Source organism: Portunus trituberculatus, chromosome 34 (genome assembly GCF_017591435.1).
Source record: "Portunus trituberculatus isolate SZX2019 chromosome 34, ASM1759143v1, whole genome shotgun sequence".
Classification (NCBI taxonomy): domain Eukaryota; kingdom Metazoa; phylum Arthropoda; class Malacostraca; order Decapoda; family Portunidae; genus Portunus; species Portunus trituberculatus.
Genome location: NC_059288.1, coordinates 1,789,689 through 1,810,334, shown reverse-complemented (window position 1 = coordinate 1,810,334; position 20,646 = coordinate 1,789,689). Strand labels below are relative to the sequence as shown.

General features: G+C 40.7%; 1 protein-coding gene across 2 annotated transcripts in view; it reads right to left on the bottom strand.

Annotated features, from left to right (window-relative positions):
* The window catches only part of LOC123512883, a 102,989-nt gene that overhangs the window by 11,359 nt on the left and 70,984 nt on the right, over positions 1-20,646 (bottom strand). For both annotated transcript variants that reach the window (XM_045269550.1, XM_045269551.1), the window contains one exon: positions 7,041-10,471. In XM_045269550.1, coding sequence (XP_045125485.1) covers positions 7,041-10,471 — 3,431 coding nt within the window. The remainder of the gene's footprint in view (positions 1-7,040; positions 10,472-20,646) is intronic.

Genomic DNA, 20,646 nt, shown 5'->3' with positions numbered 1-20,646 from the left:
TGAGTCCACACTTATCGCCCAGGCCACTGTAAACCCAAACAAAGGTAGTGAAGATCAGCTGATTCTCGGGAGCGACGGTATTGCGTCCTTCCTTCCTCTCATGTGTGTCTCGCTGTCTGGTGTGTGTGTGTGTGTGTGTGTGTGTGTGTGTGTGTGTGTGTGTGTGTGTGTGTGTATTTACCTAGTTGTAGTTTTACAGGGCCTGGGCTTTATGCTCGTGTGGTCCCGTCTCCATATCTACACTTATCCAATTTTTCTTTAAAACTATGTACACTTTGCTGATACCACTTCCTCACTCAAACTGTTCCAAGTCTCAACACATCTTTGGAAACTAAATTTTTAACATCTCTCAGACATCGTCCCTTCCTTAGTTTCTTACTATGCGATCTTGTGCTTCTAAAGTCATATTCTTCTCTCAGGATCAGTTTCTCATTCTCCACTTCATCCATTCCGTTAATCAATTTATAAACTTGTATCAGATCCCCTCTCTCTCTTCTCTGCTCCAAGGTTGGTAGATCCATTGCCTTTAGTCTCTCCTCATATGCCATCCCTTTAAATTCTGGAACCATTCTTGTAGCCATTTTTGTAGTCTCTAATTTTCTTATGTGTTTCTTTTTATGGGGAGTCCACACAACTCCTGCATATTCCAATCTAGTGTGTGTGTGTGTGTGTGTGTGTGTGTGTGTGTGTGTGTGTGTGTGTGTGTGTGTGTATTTACCTAATTGTATTTACCTAATTGTAACATACGGGAAAAGAGCTATGCTCGTGTTGTCCCGTCTCCATATCTATTAATGTCCAGCTTTTTCTTAAAATCATGAATATTCCTTGCGTTGACCACTTCCACGTCTAAACTATTCCATGCTTCCACCCTTCTATGAGGGAAGCTATATTTTTTCACATCTCTCCTATAAGTGGCCATTTTAGTTTTTCCCATGCCCTCTCGACATTCTTCCATTCCACATACACAGATCTTCCCTATCCATTTTTTCCATGCCAATCATCACTCTGTATATTGCTATCAGGTCTCCCCTTTCTCTTCTGTTTTCCAGGGTTGGAAGTTGCATTCTTTTCAGTCTGTCTTCATAAGTCAAATCTCTTAAGTCAGGCACCATTTTCGTTGCAGCCCTCTGTACTTTCTCTAGTTTCCTTATGTGTTTCTTTAAGTTCGAGCCCACTGTATTGTTGCATATTCAAGCCTCGGTCTTATCATTGCAGTAATTATTTTCTTCATCATTTCTTCATCTAGATATACGAACGCCACTCTTATGTTCCTCAATAAGTTCAATACTTCTCCAATTATTTTGTTTATATGTCTCTCTGGCGATAGGTCATTGGTAATTGTCACCCCAAGGTCTTTTTCTTCATGACTGGTTTTATGTCTTCATTTCCTATCTTGTACATACTCCTGATTCTTCTTTCACTCTTGCCAAACTCTATTTTCTTGCATTTTGTCGTGTTGAACTCCATTTGCCATGTACAGCTCCATTTCCATATTCTGTCCAAGTCTTCCTGGAGTAGTTCGCAATCTTTGTCACATCTCACTTTTCGTAACAATTTTGCATCGTCTGCAAATAGGCTCACATAACTGGACACCCCATCCACCATGTCATTTATGTAGACTGCGAACATTACTGGTGCCAACACTGATCCCTGTGGAACTCCACTCTCCACCAATCCCCATTCTGATGGTCTGTCCTTAATTATTGTTCTCATTTCTCTTCCTACCAAAAGTCTTCCATCCATTTTAGTAAACTGCCATGCACTCCTCCTACCATTTCAAGTTTCCAGATCAGTCTCTGGTGTGGTACCTTATCAAAGGCCTTTTTTAAATCCAGATATATTCCATCAGCCCAACCATCTCTTTCCTGTATTACATCTATCACCCTCGAATAGTAACATATCAGGTTTGTCGTGCATGAACGCCCTTTCCTAAAACCAAATTGACACTCACAAAGTATGTCATTTTTCTCCAAGAAGTCTGTCCATCTAGTCTTCACCACCCTCTCACACATCTTAGCTACCACACTTGTAAGTGACACTGGTCTATAGTTCAATGGGTCTCTCTTGTTACCTGATTTATAGATTGGGACAATGTTAGCTCTTTTCCAGTCTTGGGGCACTACGCCTTCCCTTAATGAGGCATCAATTACTTCACAAACTTTTTCTGCCAATTGCTCCCTGCATTCTCTTAAAATCCATCCTGATACCCCATCAGGTCCCACAGCTTTTCTCACTTCTAAACTCCCCATCATGTTCTTGATCTCCTCCACCGTTACTTGAAACTCCTTCATAATCCCTTTCTGTTCCATTACCAGTGGTTTGTCAAAAGCAGTCTCCTTTGTGAATACCTTCCGAAAGCATCCATTCATAGCCTCTGCCATTTCCCTGGGATCTTCACTGTATACTCCATTTACTTCTAAACTTTCAATACTTTCTCTATTTTTGATGTTGTTGTTCACATGTCTGTAAAAAAGCCTTGGTTGGTCTTTACATTTATCAATTATATCCTTTTCTTGTTTCTTTCTTTCTTCTCTTCTAATCAACACATATTCATTTCTTGCTCTTTTGTAACTTTCCCACTGCTTAATCCGTCTTTTCCTTCTCCACCTCTTCCATGCATCCTCTTTTCTTGTTCTAGCCTTTTCACATCTATCGTTAAACCAGTCCTGCTTTCCAACTTCTCTATGTTGTCTTATTGGTACAAATTTTTCTCACCTTCTTTGTATATTTTTATAAATTCCTTCCACTTTTCATTTGCTCCTTAGCACTCTTGAATTTCATCCAATTTGTCTCTTGAAAGAATTTCTTTAGGTTTCCAAAATCTGTCTTGGCATAATTCCATCTTCCCACTTTATATTCTTCATTTCTTCTAGATTTCTCTTCGTCTATCACCTTGAACTCCAAAACTGCATGATCACTCTTTGCTAAAGGGCACTCCACCCTCATCTCCTCAATGACCATTGGCTCTGTACTAAAGACCAAGTCCAGTCTTGACGATGCTCCCTCTCCTCCAAACCTAGTATCTTCTTTGACCCACTGAGTTAACACATTTTCCATTGCCAGTGTCAATAGTGTATTTCCCATGTTGTCTCTGATCCTTCCATTGACCAGTCCTCCCAACACACCTCTTTACAATTAAAATCTCCCATCATTATAGTTCGTTCACAGCCACCCAACATTTCTTCCAGACATGTTCCTGTATCACTTATCATTTCTTCATATTCCTGTACTGACCATGCATTTGTCTTAGGTGGTACGTACACCACTATGTAGTGCCTCTTTTTCCTTCATTAGTTTCTGCTCTGATCTTTAGCACTTCTGCCTTTCCCATACCTTTTTCACTTGATCCACCTTTATATCTTTTTAACCAGCAACATCACTCCTCCTCCCATCTTACCTACTCTATTTCTTTTCCAAACGTTATATTTCCTTCTCCAACCTTCATCAGGTCTTCTCCTCTCTCAGTTTTGTTTCAGTAAGACCCACAATATCTGGGTTCTTGTCCCTCAAGTAATCGTTGAGTTCTAAAATCCCCGATATCACTCCATTTATGTTGGAATACATTACATTTCGCTCATATGTAAGTTTCTTTAGTCCTTTCTTGCTGTACTTTTCTGGGTTATGAACCACTTCCTCAGTCTCATATCCAAGATTCTCCAGAAAAACTCTTTCTTCTCTTCTTCTGTCCTCTCTTCATTTTTTTTCAAAGGCTCCCTGTGTGTGTGTGTGTGTGTGTGTGTGTGTGTGGTAGCACATTGGGAGATCACTTGGTGGCTGCCTCATGAAAGTAAATCAGCTGTACAACATGATTTTCTTGACATCATATTATTCTTAATAATCTCTGTAATATGAAAAAAATAATAAGATATTTTTTTCACTTCCAAAATTGCATATCCTTAACAAACACAAGTCAAGAAATCCCTGTACTCAGACTGAAATGACTACCTCTCCTCAAATATAATTTACATTGCAACCATATAGATATGAAATGGTAGTATGATGTAACTGTAAAATAAAGATCAGTAGATGAGGTGGTAGTTGAGGAGGCAGAGGCAATGTCACAGCAACACATGGAAGCAAGAGAGAGGGAGTGAGGGAGGATGTTTGGTGGTCATGCAGAAACACACACACACACACACGAGTGTGCATACTTTTAAAGTAAGATTGGATAAGTGTAGATATGGAGACGGGGCCACACGAGCATAAAGCCCAGGCCCTGTAAAACTACACCTAGGTAAATAAATACACACATGACATGCCAGGAGTGAACAGCTACATAAATCTGTTTGTGGATGATACGAAACTGTGCAGAGTTATAAAGCAAAAAGAAGATTGTGAAATACTGCAGGAAGACTTAAATAAGATCTGGGAATGGAGTAAAAAGTGGGAAATGGAATTCAATGTGGACAAAAGCCATGTCATGGAAATGGGAAAAAGTGAAAGACGACCCGTGGGAATCTATAAGATGGGAGATGGAGTAGAACTGGAGAGAGTAAAACAGGAAAAGGACTTAGGAGTGACGATGGAAGAAAATAATCAACAGGTAAGCCATATTGATAGAATTTTCAGAGAGAAATATAATTTGCTAATGAATATTGGATTAGCATTTCACTACATGGACAAAGAAATGATGAAGAAATTGATAAGTACTACAATAGGACCCAGATTGGAAGTTGGAGAGACTACAAGAAATGGCTACAAGAATGGTTCCAGAATTTGAAGGGATGACATATGAGGAGAGACTAAAGGTTATGGATCTACCAACCCTGGAGCAGAGAAGAGAAAGAAGGGATCTGACACAAGTTTATAAATTGATCAACAGGATGGACCAAGTGGATAATGAGAAACTGATCCTGAGAGAAGAATATGACATTCGAAGCACAAGATCACATAGTAAAAAGCTGAGAAAGGGAAGATGTCTGAGAGATGTTAAAAAATATAGTTTCCCACAAAGATGTGTTGAGACGTGGAACAGTTTGAGTGAAGAAGTGGTGTCAGCAACGAGTGTGCATAGTTTTAAAGAAAAATTGGATAAGTGTAGATATGGAGACGGGGCCACATGAGCATAAAGCCCAGGCCCTGTAAAACTACAACTAGGTAAATACAACAACTACATAGGTAAATACACACACACACACACGAGACGCGGTCGAGGAAGGATGTAGTGCCGTCGCTCCGAGAATCAGCTAATCTTCACTACCTATTGTTCAGTGTTTGCAGTGGCCTGGGCGAGTAGTGTAGACTCGTTTTCATGAAATCAAGTGTTAGAGAATCATGAGTAAGGAAGAGATTTCATCTAATTGCAGGTATGAGACTACGGAAAGAATGAAAACAGAAGATGAATATGTTGATGAGGGAGTAAGCGCTTTCAAAGGTTTTGATACGGCAAATACTTCACTATTTAAGAGAGTGTTGATTATTGAACATAAATTAGATAAATGAATAAAGGAGAGTATGGGAATGAAAGAGAATGAATAACAGGTAAAAGAGTTTCAAAAACTGAGAGAAAGAATATAAAATGTGGAAGAAATCGAAGCTAAACTAAGAACGGAAAACGAAGAACTGAAAAAGGAAGTAGCTAACTACAAGAAACAGATGGAAGAAGGACTCGGTAAAGCTCAGAAAGGAAAAGAGAAGCTGAAAGATTTAGTAAACAAAGAAGAGGAAAGAGTACAGAATGTGATTAAAAAAGAAGTACAAGCATGGAGAGTCCAAGATAAGAAAGATAAAGATGATTTTAAGGAGGTGACTCAAGCACAACTAAAAGAAAGAGATGAAAATATGACAAACAAAATGATAGGAGTCTTCAAGAAAAAAGAAAATCTAGTTAGGGAAATTGCAGAAAAAAAAGTGTAATCATATTTGGACTCAAAGAAAAAAATGTAAAATATAGACCAAGAAGAGAAAAAGAAGAAATGAATCAGTTAAAGACCTACTAAAAAATCTAAACGACGAAGATAGGCAGAACTTAGAAGAGGAAGTAGAAGAAATACACAGAATGGGACCTTATCAAGAAGGAACAAAGAGACTGTTTTGTCAATGTTGTCGAAAGTGGAACAATTATAAGATGTTTGGTTGAACTACATAATGCTCATGGGTAATTTGGGTTTGCACTTGGCACTGCGTGTTTGTGAAGGTGGCTGACGTGGGTTGGTTTCTCCGCAGCCGCGTCAGTTGTCCTGGTGCAGCCATCACATTGGGGTCTAGTGTTTTTCATATGTCGCTTGTTCTCTTCTAAGTCTGCTTGAAACTTTACTGGGACCTAACATGGCGGTTATTGTGTGGGACACAGGATGTATCTTGCTGGCCGTGAGGCTTTAGGAGTGCCAAGCTGTATTGGATGTCAGTGTTGTTGTTTTGTGGGGCACAGGATGTATTTTTGCTCATTGGTGGGCTTTGGGAGTTTCTAGTCGTATGAAGGCCAATGTTGTTGGATTATTTTGTCAATCAGTCCTGAGTATGGAAAAGGCCACGTGTCATTAAACATGTATGCAGCACGTGGCCTTTTCCATATCCAAAGCCCACTGATGAGGAAAAATACATCCTGGTGGTGAACATTGAAATCTCCTAAAATTAAGATCTCTGTGAAAGGGTAGAGGGAAAGAATTTGCTCCACTTTGTAAGTTGGGAGAGATAGATAGCACAGATGAATTTAGTTAGAGAGTGACTATTGAGTTGAAGCAAGATGGTGGAAAAACTCAGAAGATTCGAGAGCGTGGGCACGAGAGCCAGTTAAGTTATTGTGCACATAGACGCAGCATCCAGCTTTGGAATGATAATCAGAATTGAGAAAGTAGAAGGGAACAGAGAAGGAGCTACTGTCAATTGCCTCAGACAGCTGTGTTTCGGTGAGGAAAAGAAGATGAGGTTTAGTAGAGGACAGGTGGTGTTCCACAGATTGAAAATTAGATCTAAGACTGAAAAAGTTGCAGAAATAAATGTAGAAAAAGTTGAGGGAGGTGTCAAGAAATTTGGGGTTGTCATCAAGAGAGGAGTCCAACCTGGGGAGGTGGTAGCAAGTAATGGAAGTAGATGCTTACCTGACTGAGCTATATTGCTCTATGCTGCAGGCTCTGCTTCTGCCTCTGCTTCTGCTTGTGCTCCTGCTCCTGCTGCCTCTTGACAAAGACCTCTTTCCTCTGGAAATGGATGTTCTACTTCTGGAAACAGACCTGCTTATGGAAATGGATCTTTTGCCTGTGAAGATATATCTTCTGTCTCTAGAAATAGATCTTCTACTTCTGGAAACAGATCGTCTACTCCTAGATATGGACCTTCTGCTTCTAGATATATTGCTTCTGCTTCTGCTTCTACTTGTGCTCCTGTTCCTCCTGCCCCTTGACAAAGACCTCTTGCCTCTGGATATGGATGTTCTACTTCGGGAAACAGACCTGCTTATGGAAATGGATCTTTTGCCAGTGAAGATATATCTTCTGTCTCTAGAAATGGATCTTCTACTTCTGGAAACAGATCGCTTACTCCTAGATATGGACCTTTTGCTTCTAGATATAGATCTTCTATTTCTGGAAATAGACCTTCTACCTCTGGAAACAGATTTTCGACATCTAGAAAAGGATTGTCTGTTCTTTGAAATGGATCTTCTGCTTCTGGAAAAGGATCTTCCTAATGGAATAGATTTCTTGTTTCTGGAGATGGATCGTCTGCCTCTGGAAATGGATCTTCTGCCTCTGGAAAGGGATCTTCTGCCTCTGGAAAGGGATCTTCCACCTCTGGAAATGGATCTTCTGCCTCTGGAAATGGATCTTCTGCCTCTGGAAATGGATCTTCTACCTCTGGAAATGGATCTTATACTTCTTGACATAGATTGCCTTCCTAAGGATATAGACATATTGCCTCTAGATAATGACCTCTTTCTGTAAATAGACCTCATCATTGAATTTGATCTACTACTTCTGGAAATGGACCTTTTTCTAGAAATTGATCTCTTGCCTCTAGAAAAGGATCTCCTGCTCCTAGGAACTGACTTTCTATCCCTAGAAATGGATCTTTTACATCTAGAAACAGGTCTTCTACCTTTGGAAATGGATCTTTTGGCTCTGGAAGTGGATCTTCTCCCTCTTGAAAAGGATGCGCCTCTAGACACAGATCTGTAACGCTGAGGTGATAAAGACCTGCTGAAGGATTGTCTGTACATAAGTTTCCTGCTAGGACTGAGAGGCAACCTATTATGAGAGGCACTTCTGGATCTTCTTCCACACAGTTCCTCCCTTGGGCTACAGCTCTTATTACTGACTCTTTTGATATGTGGATCAGGACTGGTATATGTATGGTTGGAATGGTCTCTTTCTCTACTTCTGGAAAGTGAATACCTTCTCTGTTGATACAAGGAGTGTCCTGGCTCATCTAATTCTGTATACTGAAATCTCTGAGGACTTAGAGGTTTATCTCTGCTATTTGCAGACCACAGTCTCATTCTTGGATTTCTTAAGGGAGTGGCCTCATGTGTGGAAGAGCATTTCCAGGAATCTGGAGAACAAGTCAGAGTCTGAGAATTAATCTGTCTGTCTTTATAAGATTCATCACTGAAGGAATCAACAAAATCTTCTGGGCTGTTGATAATAGATGGATGTGGGGATGGTGAAAAGTTCAGGTTCCCAGTAGAGATGCTATCCAGATCCCCATTACTGTGCCTACTAGGAGATGAAGCAGAAGTTATGTCATCTAGAGCAGTGAGAGCTAAGGCATCAGGACTTTTCATTTTCTGTTCTTCATATTTGCTGTGGGTGTCCTTTAATTTTCTATCTTTGTTATGAGTCTGTTTCTTATCTCTGCTACTACTGTTGTGAAGCTGTTCCTTGTTTCTGTTGCTATTGTGAATCTGATCCTTATTTCTACCACTGTCACTGTGACTCACTCTCTTGTTTCTGTTGCTCCTGCTGTGAGTCTGTTTTTTGTCTCTGCTATTCCTACTGTGAGTCTGTTCCTTGTCTGTATTGTGACTACAATGGGTTTGTGCCCTGTGTCTGCTGTGACTACTTTGGGTTTCTTTTTTGTTACAGTGGGTCCTAGAGGTCTCTCTGGTTTTAGGTACCACCAATGTCAGCAATTTTTGGTCCTGGAGGACAGAGGTAATAGTAGCCTTTGGCATTACTCTAATACATGTTTGTGAGCAATTGAGAAAGCATTCCCAGGTGCTTGCTGCCTTTTGTAACATCTTGGAATTGAGCTTAGAGTGCTGATGAGAGCTGCTGGAGTCATCTTTGTTCGTCAGCAGTGCAGGGTTAAGGTTCCACACTGGCAGGCCATTTTTTTGGTTCAATATCTTACAGACCTGTTCTATTGCAATAGTGACTAATTTTGATGTCTTAGTGCACTTTTCACAGGATGATGTCTTCCTTGCCTTGTCTTTCATGAGGATCTGGTGATTCAATATTAACACAGGGGTGGTGATAATGGTACAGTGATGAGTTAGTGAGCCCAGCATCTGATCTACCCTCAGTGCCTCCTGTAGGAAGCTGTCAAATGCCTTAGAAGGATCATGAGGGAGGAAGCAATGTGTCTTTTTTCCATCAGATTCTCCTTTAGGGATGGCAAGGTCCTTGAGGGTGATGGAGAGAAAGATCAGAGCATTGCTCATCCCTGAGAGCTGTTTTACTGTAGGGCTATCAGGGATGAGGCTCCTAAGCCCAGGTTCCTCTTGAAGGATAAAAGAGCATGGCTCCACACCCTTCTGCTGTTGCACCTTGACCACCTGTGCCAGACATGCATCCCCCACTAATGCCACCTGCTGGAACCTGAGGGAGTTGGACATGCTGATGGCATGTTGTAGCTGTGGAACAATGAATCTTTCTACCAGGTCCAGTGTAGGACTGAATCCATCCTGTAGAAGCTCATCCGTAAACTTCCTGCAAGATCCTCTGGAACTAAACTCAAAACGCACAAGTCTAACATATGTGACAGACGACCCATTGACCTCTTCAACAGCTTTCTTGTACTGTTGTAACAGCTGATAGTGGAGGCTACCAGCTTGAGAGAGGTGCTCAAGTTTGTGTCCAGTGGCATCAAAGTGATGCTTTGCTGCTATCTCATTAAAGTTGGTCATATCAACGGGCAGAACAGGAAAGAACAGCACACTAGAGCCTCTTCCCAGTGTGTCTTGAAGCTTTCTCTTCAGGCTGGCCAGTTGCTTAGGGAACCCAGGATCCAGGGAGTCGCCCTTTGTGGCTGGAACCATCTCTTGCATGTCTGAGTGACCTGCAATCTTGCACTCCTTTGGCACCTGACACTCTACCAGAGTGCCATGCAGCCCTGCAAGGCACAACAGAAGGATACCTCTGGGACACTCTTCCTTCACCACCTCTCTCTGCACCACCTCTATGATGCCATTCAGGGTCAGGTTTGGAATCAAAATTACCTGTGTGACCTCATGTAGTTGCTCCTTGATGTCATTAGTGGCAAGGAGACTCATGCGAGCATCCCCCACCACCACCACCTTGCTGTATCTCTTCACCTATGGCAGAAAAGAAAAAAGGGTTAATTGATATTTTGTTTTCTCAGTTTATAAGAGGGAAAAAATATAATTCTGCTGCTAATACAAAATACTGGATTTTCAACGTTTAAGTACTATGATGGCATGAACTGGCAACAACAGATTTTATGTGAAAAAATTAAATGTGGGAATAATTCAAAAGTTTTCCTGTGCAATAAGAAATAATCCATTAATCTGCAGCTAAAATATAGCCCAGCCCTGTTACTAAAGTAACCTCACATAGATAAGCAAAGACTGCAAGGTCACACAGTCAACCTTTCTTCTCTCTTCCATTCTCCTGGCCTCTCCCTTTCACTCCCTCTAAAATATAAATCATATCAGAGTGACTTCACAGTTGTGAGAGAGAGAGAGAGAGAGAGAGAGAGAGAGAGAGAGAGAGAGAGAGAGAGAGAGAGAGAGAGAGAGAGAGAGAGAGAGAGAGAGAGAGAGAGAGAGAGAGAGAGGTAGCTGAGCATCAGTGGAGGATGGCTGTCCATGAGAAAGCTCCTAACACTATTGTACCTACCAACTATAGTTATGGGGGAGAGCATGCTGGAGTCTATTCCCATTCAAAAACTTGTCCACAGGTGTATAGAGTTGAAAAAGGGAGTGTCAATAGAAAAAAAAGAGATAGAAATGGTCATCTATTTTAGGATGGAGACAGGCTGGGAAAGCTCATCTACAATACAGGGACCCATTTTTAGGGCACGTTGTCGATAGTGAGGGAATCCACACAATGGACGATAAAGTGTCCGCAGTCAAAAAATTTCCACAACCAAGAACCATCGAGAATGTGAGATCATTCTTAGGTTTAGCAGGTTACTACAGACCTTTTATTAAGGATTTTGCTAAACTTGCATCACCATTCAACCAGTTACTCAAGAAGGACGTTTCATTTCATTGGAGTGCTGTACAGGAGCATAGTTTCCAGGATTTAAAAACAGCTCTCACACAGGCTCCCGTTCTAGCATTCCCTGACTTCTCATTATCTTTTGAACTCTACACAGACTCATCCTCGTTAGGGCTCGGCGCAGTGCTGACTCAGAGGACACATAAGGGTAAAAATCGTGTGATTGCTTATGCGAGTAGGGTTCTTAACTCTGCGGAAGCAAACTACTCAGTCATGCATCAGGAAGCTTTAGCTGTCATCTGGGCTCTTACCCATTTCCGAGATCTAATACTTGGATACCCAATCACAGTTTTCACAGATCACGTCGCCGTCATAAATCTTTTCAAGGGACGTAATCTTAGTGGCAGGCTTGCACGCTGGTATCTTACATTGCAAGAATACTCTCCTCAGTTCAAGTACCTTCCAGGCCGTGCGAATGTCGTAGCTGACGCTCTATCACGGAATATTCCAGTGAGTGCAGTCTCTCAAGCATCCCCAGTACATAATTTTTCTCTCCAGGAACTCGGCGTGGAACAGCGAAAGCATGAGACATGGGGGAAAGTAATTTATGCTCTGGAATCTGGTGATCTTTCCACTTTGCCCTCCTTACATGTACCCTTCTCACAATTCTTTTTATCACCATCTAATGTCTTACGTAGGCGAGGCCCAAAAGAAGATGGAGGCAAAGATCTTTTGGTTATTCCAGAAGTTTTTGTTCCAGTCATTCTACAACTTATGCACGATAACCCTACAGCTGGACATCCAGGTCATGACAAAACCCTGGCTGCCGTCCGTCGTGCATATTATTGGCCTCGTATGAGAGTAGACATTATCGATCATGTTTTGTGTTGCGTTAGCTGTGCTAAGCATAAGGGCGTTACATCTGGTCCTGCGCCTATGCTAGAATACCCACCACCTGCACAACCATGGGATGTAGTTGCAATGGACCTTCTGCAGCTTCCTAAGAGTCGCCAAGGCTCCCAGTACCTCTTGGTTTGCGTAGATCATTTCTCTCGTTTTGTAGTTTTGTCCCCGGTAAAAGCTAAGACAGCACCTACGATTGCACATGCGCTAGTTACGCACTTGTTCTGTCCTTACACTACTCCACGTGTTCTCCTTAGCGATAATGGCATGGAGTTCAGAAATGCCTTGCTATCGGAGATCTGCGCTAAGTATAACATCAGACGTTTACCGTAGCTTACCATCCAAGTTCAAATGGCCTGGTAGAGAGGGCGAATCGTAAAATCCTTGAAGCCCTCCGTCATGTTGTCACTAGCTTACATGACAACTAGGAAGACTGGATTCCTCAGGTTGCGGCTTGCATTAATGGTTCGGTATGTGAATCAACTGCGAAAATCCCGCACTACATTCTCTATGCCTGAGTCTATGGAATAGATTTTTTTTTTTTTTTTTTTTTTTTTTTTACGGTAAGGCCTATAGCGCCTGTAGGCACACTTGTAGAGTGTATGGGAAGCGAGCGCTGTTCAGCTTCCGCCCATTAGTGGCGCAGGCAATTTTATTTATAGATAAGAGATTGCCATATATACGACTTGTTGGCGGGTCCCTCTAAGCCTGTCTATAACATAGATGACTACTCTTCCCAGCATCTGCGAGTTTTCACACGTACATAAAAAGGTTAGGGAGAAATTGCTTGCTTCTAGGAATGAGATGATGCAGCAACAACACAAGCGTGCAACTCCTATCACCTTTAGAGTAGGAGATATGGTGATGGTTCAAGCGCCCCCAAGGGAATCCAAATTGTTCCCTAAGTTCATGGGTCCGCGCTTAATTGTCAGCGAGGGTAATGGTAACAAGTTTGCAGTTTTTGACCCAGCTCTCAATACTGTAGAAATGGTTCACAGTCACAGGCTCAAGATAACTAAGGCTTCTGATCCAGCTTTGGATAGTTGCACTTGCATACCGAGTAATAATCCTCCAACCACTGCCATCCCACCAACTAGTCATCCTACTCACTCTTATAATCTCAGGTCATGAACCTAACGCAACGCTTTCTTGCAGCAATGGCATTTTTTCTGCTTCTCTGGGGAACATTATAGGGACTGCATTGGCTACTCCAACACATCTCAAGCCAGGGGCACTCGTTGCGCCCTTGGGAACAGTGACCCTAGTGGAAGATGCGTTGTTCGTCCACTATTCTTACTCCACTCTTCACTCAGTGCCGGGAGTCCTGAGGGGCGTTGCTTCAAGCTTAGCGGAGATGGTTTGGCGAGTGGAAGTTGAACTCGCCGAACAGACAGACACACCATCTCATTCCACTTCTATTCTCAACCTCCTAAAGACTCGCTTAACTTTTCTCTCTAACAAACTTGCTACCGCTACATACGACTTTTGTAAACACCCAATGCATGCTCGGAACAAGCGAGGATTGATCAATGCCTTCGGTAAAATTTCCCAAACTCTCTTTGGTACAGCGATGGATGAGGATGTACAAGATTTACGTGAATGCTACAATCATCTTGTCAACATTGCAACTACTAATAGACGAGTCATTAATATGCACAGTAAACACATTGCTAGTCTGGAATCACATTTGAAAGATCTCCTTGGCCATACCAATCACCTTCGTAGTGTACTTAACGATGCAATAGTTCGCATAGCTGAATTGACAGACTTTGTTCTCGTAGATCAGTCACTGAAAGTTCTAGAATCCGCTCTAGATGCCATGCTTTCCTATAATTCTGTCCTCATCCAAAACCTTGTTAATGCCAGCTGGGGTATAGTAACTGCTGCTCTTTTTCCTGTCGCTGATCTAATCAAGACGCTTGACATTGGACAGACTATTTTTCAAATTACAACCTTTGTTTAACCATGATATTGTGGAACATTATTATCCCATCTTATAAATGGTTCTCACGCTTGAAGCTGTCATCATCTATGTTCCTTTCAAATCAATGGACACCTTTCATGCTTATGAAATCATTCCTTTTCCATTCTCTATTAACACCTCTGTCCTAATCCTAGACTTACCCCCTACTCTGGATTTGATTGCAAAGGATTTTTCCGTGTATACCTCAAGGAACTCGCTGAGTAGCTGCATGTCATCGTATTTTCACCGATATCACTGCGATGTTACCCTTATTATTTTTCGCCCCATTGTAGGGAATATGTGCGAGGTCATCCTTACTCGTGTTCACGCAGAGGATGCTCTCTTAACTTGTCCCTATAGACATATAGTTCCATAGGCCATTTTTCAACATCTGTTCCATGGTTATCATTACTTCTTCTTCCCAACTCCCATCCCTCTCGCAGTTGTTTGTCCGAATGGTACAATGTATGAGAGGGTTGTTGGTCATCATGCAGTTCACAATTTTTGTCATGTTACGTCTACTAATCTGACCACCTATCCTAAACGTCTCTACGAAGCTTTTACTGTCAATATATCTGCTCCTTATCTTTTCCCTTTATCTATTTTGCAAAATCTATTTTTTTACAGGCTTTCCTATGTTACTAACACCTTACATGAAATTAGATTTTCAAACCAGTCAGAATTTGCTCAAGCCTTAGAAGAGTCTCTTCCAGAGTACCTCGATCCTGTTGTTTTCTATCCTAGTCTCTTAGTTCCTATTCTCCTGACCATTTGCATTTTATTTCCTCTCTTTATTTGTGTTTACAAAGCGTTATGCCTTTATTCTAATCTTCATGCTGCCAAAGTTGCCCAGCGGCGATTTCACTCTCAACCACGAACTTCCTGTAGTACACTTTAACACGGCTAGGTACACGATTAGAATATTTCTATGTATGCTTTCTTTTAATGCCGCAGCAGGTATGTGACCGAGCGGTGTTAGGGTATGAATTGTATATAATTATTTTTTTCCTTGTTTCTACACACAGCCGTGAGAATCGAGGCTGATCTTAGCGAAGAGCACATCCTTTCATTTTCATATGCAAGCACTTCTTATGCTAAGTCAGTATACATTCCCACAGGCTCAGTGTGAGAACCTCTGGTTGCTGGATTATATATATGCAATTATAACAGCATAGACATATATTTAGTACTATCATATATTTTATTTCTTTCATTTATAATTAAGTAATACTTTAACTATTGTAACCAATGCATTTGTAACTGTTCTTTAATATATGAGTCAGTCACCGGTGTCAGTGAGTTTTTGCTGACGAGAGATTGACAAGACGGTGCTACGTTAGTTGGAGTCTGACGAACACACGAGCTGGCCGTTGTGCTCCCCCGGGCGTTTGCCAGGGAGCTATGGACTGTGTGTGTGTGTATACAAGACTATCCTTGTGTAGTGTAAATAACTGTATTGTTAATATAAGGAAAACCCAAGCTGTGTTTTCGTTAACTCCCCTGAGAAGACAGCGTGAGAGAGTTTCTGAACTAACGACACTGCTACTCTTGTGCCCTCTTCGTGGTAACATAACATTGACCACAACAGCCCGCTAACTTTTCATGGTTTGAAAATGAAAACAAGAAACTGAAGGATAGATTGTTAAGAGTAAAAAAATTTGTAGTGACTTTGAAGAGATAGCAAAGATGGTGAGTGAGTTAACCCTTATGTTCCGATGATTAAACTATTTTCCAATATCCCATGATGGGTAAAATTGGTAAACTTAGAAATTGTCAGAAGACTGTTTGAATACTACTAATTATTTTCTCTTTGTTATTCTGAATACAATGATGTACTTTCTAACTCGATGTGACCTCTGAAAGTTTAGTTATTGCCTTATCAAGGATTCCTCCTCCGCCCGCAGTGTGATCCGTCAAGCAGAAACAGCTCGGTGAGCGATGACACCGCGCAAACACACACACACTTCCAATGAGAGAGAGAGAGAGAGAGAGAGAGAGAGAGAGAGAGAGAGAGAGAGAGAGAGAGAGAGAGAGAGAGAGAGAGAGAGAGAGAGAGAGAGAGTATTCTTTCACCCCTTTTCATATCAAGTTTCAAGCAAATAACATGTAGGTATCATCTCTCTCTCTCTCTCTCTCACACACACACACACACACCCTTGATCGTCTTCCCAGAACATGAGAGGCATGCCTGCGTCTCTGTGAGCCACTCTGGGTTCTCAATACGATGTTTGGAGTCTGTTCTCCATCACCACTATCTCTGTCTTCTCTCTGTTCTGAGAAAACAGGTGGATCTTCTGAATCATTTTCCCAGTCTTCACTACTGCTGTCTTCGCTTTCTTCAGTTTCTTCCTCATAATCACTGTCACTGTAGTCAGGCTCAGAAGTACTGCTAAATAAAAATTATCTGTCTTGTTCCATAGTGAGTTATGAACTGAGACATCCTTTTGCTCTTATCAGGGTGCTTTTGACACAGCGGGTCGCTGGGGTTGCCAAATGTTGCCCTCAGAATGGGAGAATAGCTTAGTTACCCCTAAATATACAGAGCTAGTGGCAACACTACGGGTGGAAAAAGAAGCCAGATACTTCCACTCGCCATCTGACTCGAGAAACCGTGCGTGGAGCTCAAACATAAGGCGTGAAAATTCTTGATTACGGGAACGATCGCTGTCGCTACGGATGCACTAATGCATATATGATTGCCAGAACATAAGGGTTAAGGAAGGACAGCAAGTATGACACGAAAATCACTAGTTTAAAGGCAGAAGTGGAAGACTTGGAAGAACAGCTGAGAATGTACAAGGAAAAAGTGAAGGTAACCATTGATTCAGTGACCAAGTTGAATAAAAGGAGAAATAAGTGGGAAGAGAAGTGAAATGATGAAAAGGTGGAGGTGGAGCAAAGACTTAAGAAGTTGGAAAAGAAAGTAGCCATTGGTGGAGAGATGATGAAGAGTGAATGTGGAACAAGCTTCAAAAAGATTGTAGAGAAACAACTAGAGGAAAAATATGCAGAAAAGGTGGTAATTTTTAATCAAAGAGAATGAGGCACTCATAAGACACAGTAGACAAGAAGTATGTCATTCTCTTTGGAGTGAAAGAAGAGAGGACACTAATCAGATCTGTGAGACAACTTAAAGTGAAAATGTAAAAAAGATAATAGAATAGATAAAAGAAGAAGAAAGAGACTCTGTGAACAAAATATATTTTTGTCATAGAATTTTTTTCTTATACAAGAGGGAGACTTGCTAAGGGCAAAAAAGTATTGAAAAAAAGGCCCACTTGAACTGCAAGTTGTCTTAAGAGATTGGAAAGAAATTAGCCAGATGACAGGGACAAATGCCTTGAAACCTCCCTCTTAAAAAAGAAGTTAAGTCATAGGAAGATGGAAATACAGAAGCAGGCAGGGAGTTCCTGAGTTTACCAAAGAAAGGTATGAATGACTGAGAGTACTGCTTAACTCTTGTATTAGAGAGTTGGACAAAATAGAGTTGAGAGGAAGAAGAAAGCCTTGAGCAGCAAGGCCACAGGAGAAGGAGGAGGCATGGACTTAGCAAGATCAGCAGAGCAGTTAACATGAAAATAGCAATAAAAAGATAGAAAGAGAAGCAAAATTTTGATGGTGAGAAGAGGCTGAAGACAGTCAGTCAGAGGAGGGGAGTTGATGAGATGAAAGGTTTTGAGTCCACCTTATCTAATAAAACTGTGTCAGTGGAATCCTCCCAAACATGCAAAGAGTACTCCATACAAGGCCAGATAAGGCCCTTGTACAGAGTTAGCAGTTGAAGGGGTGAAAAAATTGACGAAGACGCCAAAGAACTCTTAACTTCATTGAAGCTGTTTTAGCAAGAGATGAGATGTGAAGTTTCTAGTTAAGATTATGAATAAAGGCCAGACCGAGGATATTCAGCGTGGAAGAGGAAGACAGTTGAGTGTCATTGAAGAAGAGGGGATAGTTGTCTGGAAGGTTGTGTGAAGATGATAGATGGAAGAATTGAGCTTTTGAGGCATTGAACACTACTAAGTTTTCTCTGCCCCAGTCAGAAATCTTAGAAAGATCAGAAGTCAGGCATTCTGTGGCATCCCTGCATGATGTCAACTTCCTGAAGGGTTGGTCATCTCTGAATGGACATGGAAAGATGTAGGGTAGTATCATCAGTGCAGGAGTGGATAGGGCAAGAAGTTTGGTTAACAAGATAATTAATGAATAAAAGAGAGTGGGTGACAGGATAGAACCCTGGGGAACACCATTATTAATAGATTTGGGAGAAGAACAGTGGTAATCTATCATTGCTGCAATAGAATGTTCAAAACTTAAGATAAAGTTGCAGAGAGGATAAAAACTGTAGAAGAGCAGTTTTGAAATCAAAGCTTTGTATCATTCTCTATCAGTTGGAAGATTTGACCCCTTAGAGATGAGGATGCACATTTTGTGTCCTTGTAGCACTGATGACATATCCGAGGATGTGCATATTGCATTATGGTTGCATTCTGCTAAAATGATGTGGTTATTTCCTAGATACTGTAAGAGATCTTTCAAAATGTAGGTCATATATGATACAATGGCTTACTTGACTCATCATTGTTATAAAGGAGTATAATTCACTTATACCAGGATAGGTACTGATATGCCCTTCTGTCAATAATTCTATAATTCTTTATGGAATCAATATGTAAGTATAGGATTTATTATGATTAGTTTACCATAAAAAATAACTAATTTCAGTCCTTATTTGTCATTATCAAAAAATTGCTGAGCAGCTAAACTATATTTATCTTTTCTCTTTTAAATTTATTTCTGCTGAGGACAGAGAGAGAGAGAGAGAGAGAGAGAGAGAGAGAGAGAGAGAGAGAGAGAGAGAGAGAGAGAGAGAGAGAGAGAGAGAGAGAGAGAGAGAGAGAGAGAGCTGAGCATCAGTGGAGGATGGTCATCCTCTTTTAGAGATTTCAGTGAAACCTCTGCTGTGTCGTTAAACATATCAAAAGTTTTTTGATAGACTTGCACAAAGCTTTGATCTCAAAACTCTCCTGCTACGGCCTCACCTCCTTTTCTCTGCAACTTTATAGCAAGTTTCCTCTCTGACCTTTCTATCGCTGCTGTGGTAGAAAGCCACTGTTCTCCTAAATCTATTAATAGTGGTGTTCCTCAGGCTTCTGTCCTGTCACCCACTCTTTTCCTATTATTCATTAATGATCTTAACTAAACTTCCTGCCCTATCCACTCTTATGCTGATGATATCACCTTTGCATGTCTTTTCAGAGACGACCAGCCTTTTAGGAAGACAACACATCATGCAGGGATGCCACAGAATGCTTGACTTCAGATCTTTCTAAGATCTTTGATGGAGGCAGAGAAAACTTAGTAGTGTTCAATGTATCAAAACTCTATTTTTTCATCTATCATCAGAAGCACTTCAGTATACCATTAATGGTATTTTTTCATATCAATGGGTGGGTAACAATTAAATATTTGAAACATTTCTATTATCCCATATAAATGTACATAATAATTACAAAATAATGATAATTATTTTAGGGAGGCCATTTAAAGCCAAGATTTTTTGGCACTACGAAAAGCTACAGCATGTTGGCTGGGAAAACACCTGGTGGCCACATCACGAGACTGAACCAGCCATGCAACTTGATTTTCTTGACATCGTGTTATTCTAAACAACCCGTGTAAAATGAAAAAATTACTACATGTTTATCTCGTGTCATTTTGTAATCGCATAATCTGAACACACATAAATAAAAAAATACCTGTATGTATATATATATATATATATATATATATATATATATATATATATATATATATATATATATATATATATATATATACATACACTTGAGATACGAGTTTAATTTGTTCCATGATGAGCTTGTACCTCAAAACAATTTTTTCATTGAAATGCACTGAAATGTCATTATTCTGTTCCAGCCTCCCCAAAAAGGCCACCCTTTTTTTCATGTGTTTTTAGTTAAGAAAAGGGTATTTATAAATAATAATTATTGCATAAAAACATAATAAAACAACAAAAGAGAATAAGAAGATAAACTACTTTTATAAAGCATATTTATCTGCGGCATCCACACCCTCACTTGCATCTGTTGATCAGCTGGATTGTACAAATACAGCCATCCACAGAAGACTGGATCCTCTAAAGGCAGGTTTACATGTCAATATGTGACTGAAATTGCAAGTCGGTAAAGTTTCCGACTGAATATCATTGCCTAGTGATTGGAGAAACCAAATGCAAAACAAGACCGTGTTGGGCTTGTTTAGTCGATTTGCAACTTTGTTTACCTTTTGACATCACACAGAGAGTGAAAATGTGGTGTCCAGACATGAAGAGAAGATGTTGGAGTTAGTGACGGAAAAAGAGCACAAAAAAGCTTTTGTAAATTGACATTTGATGACATAGCTGCCACTCTCCAATAACTG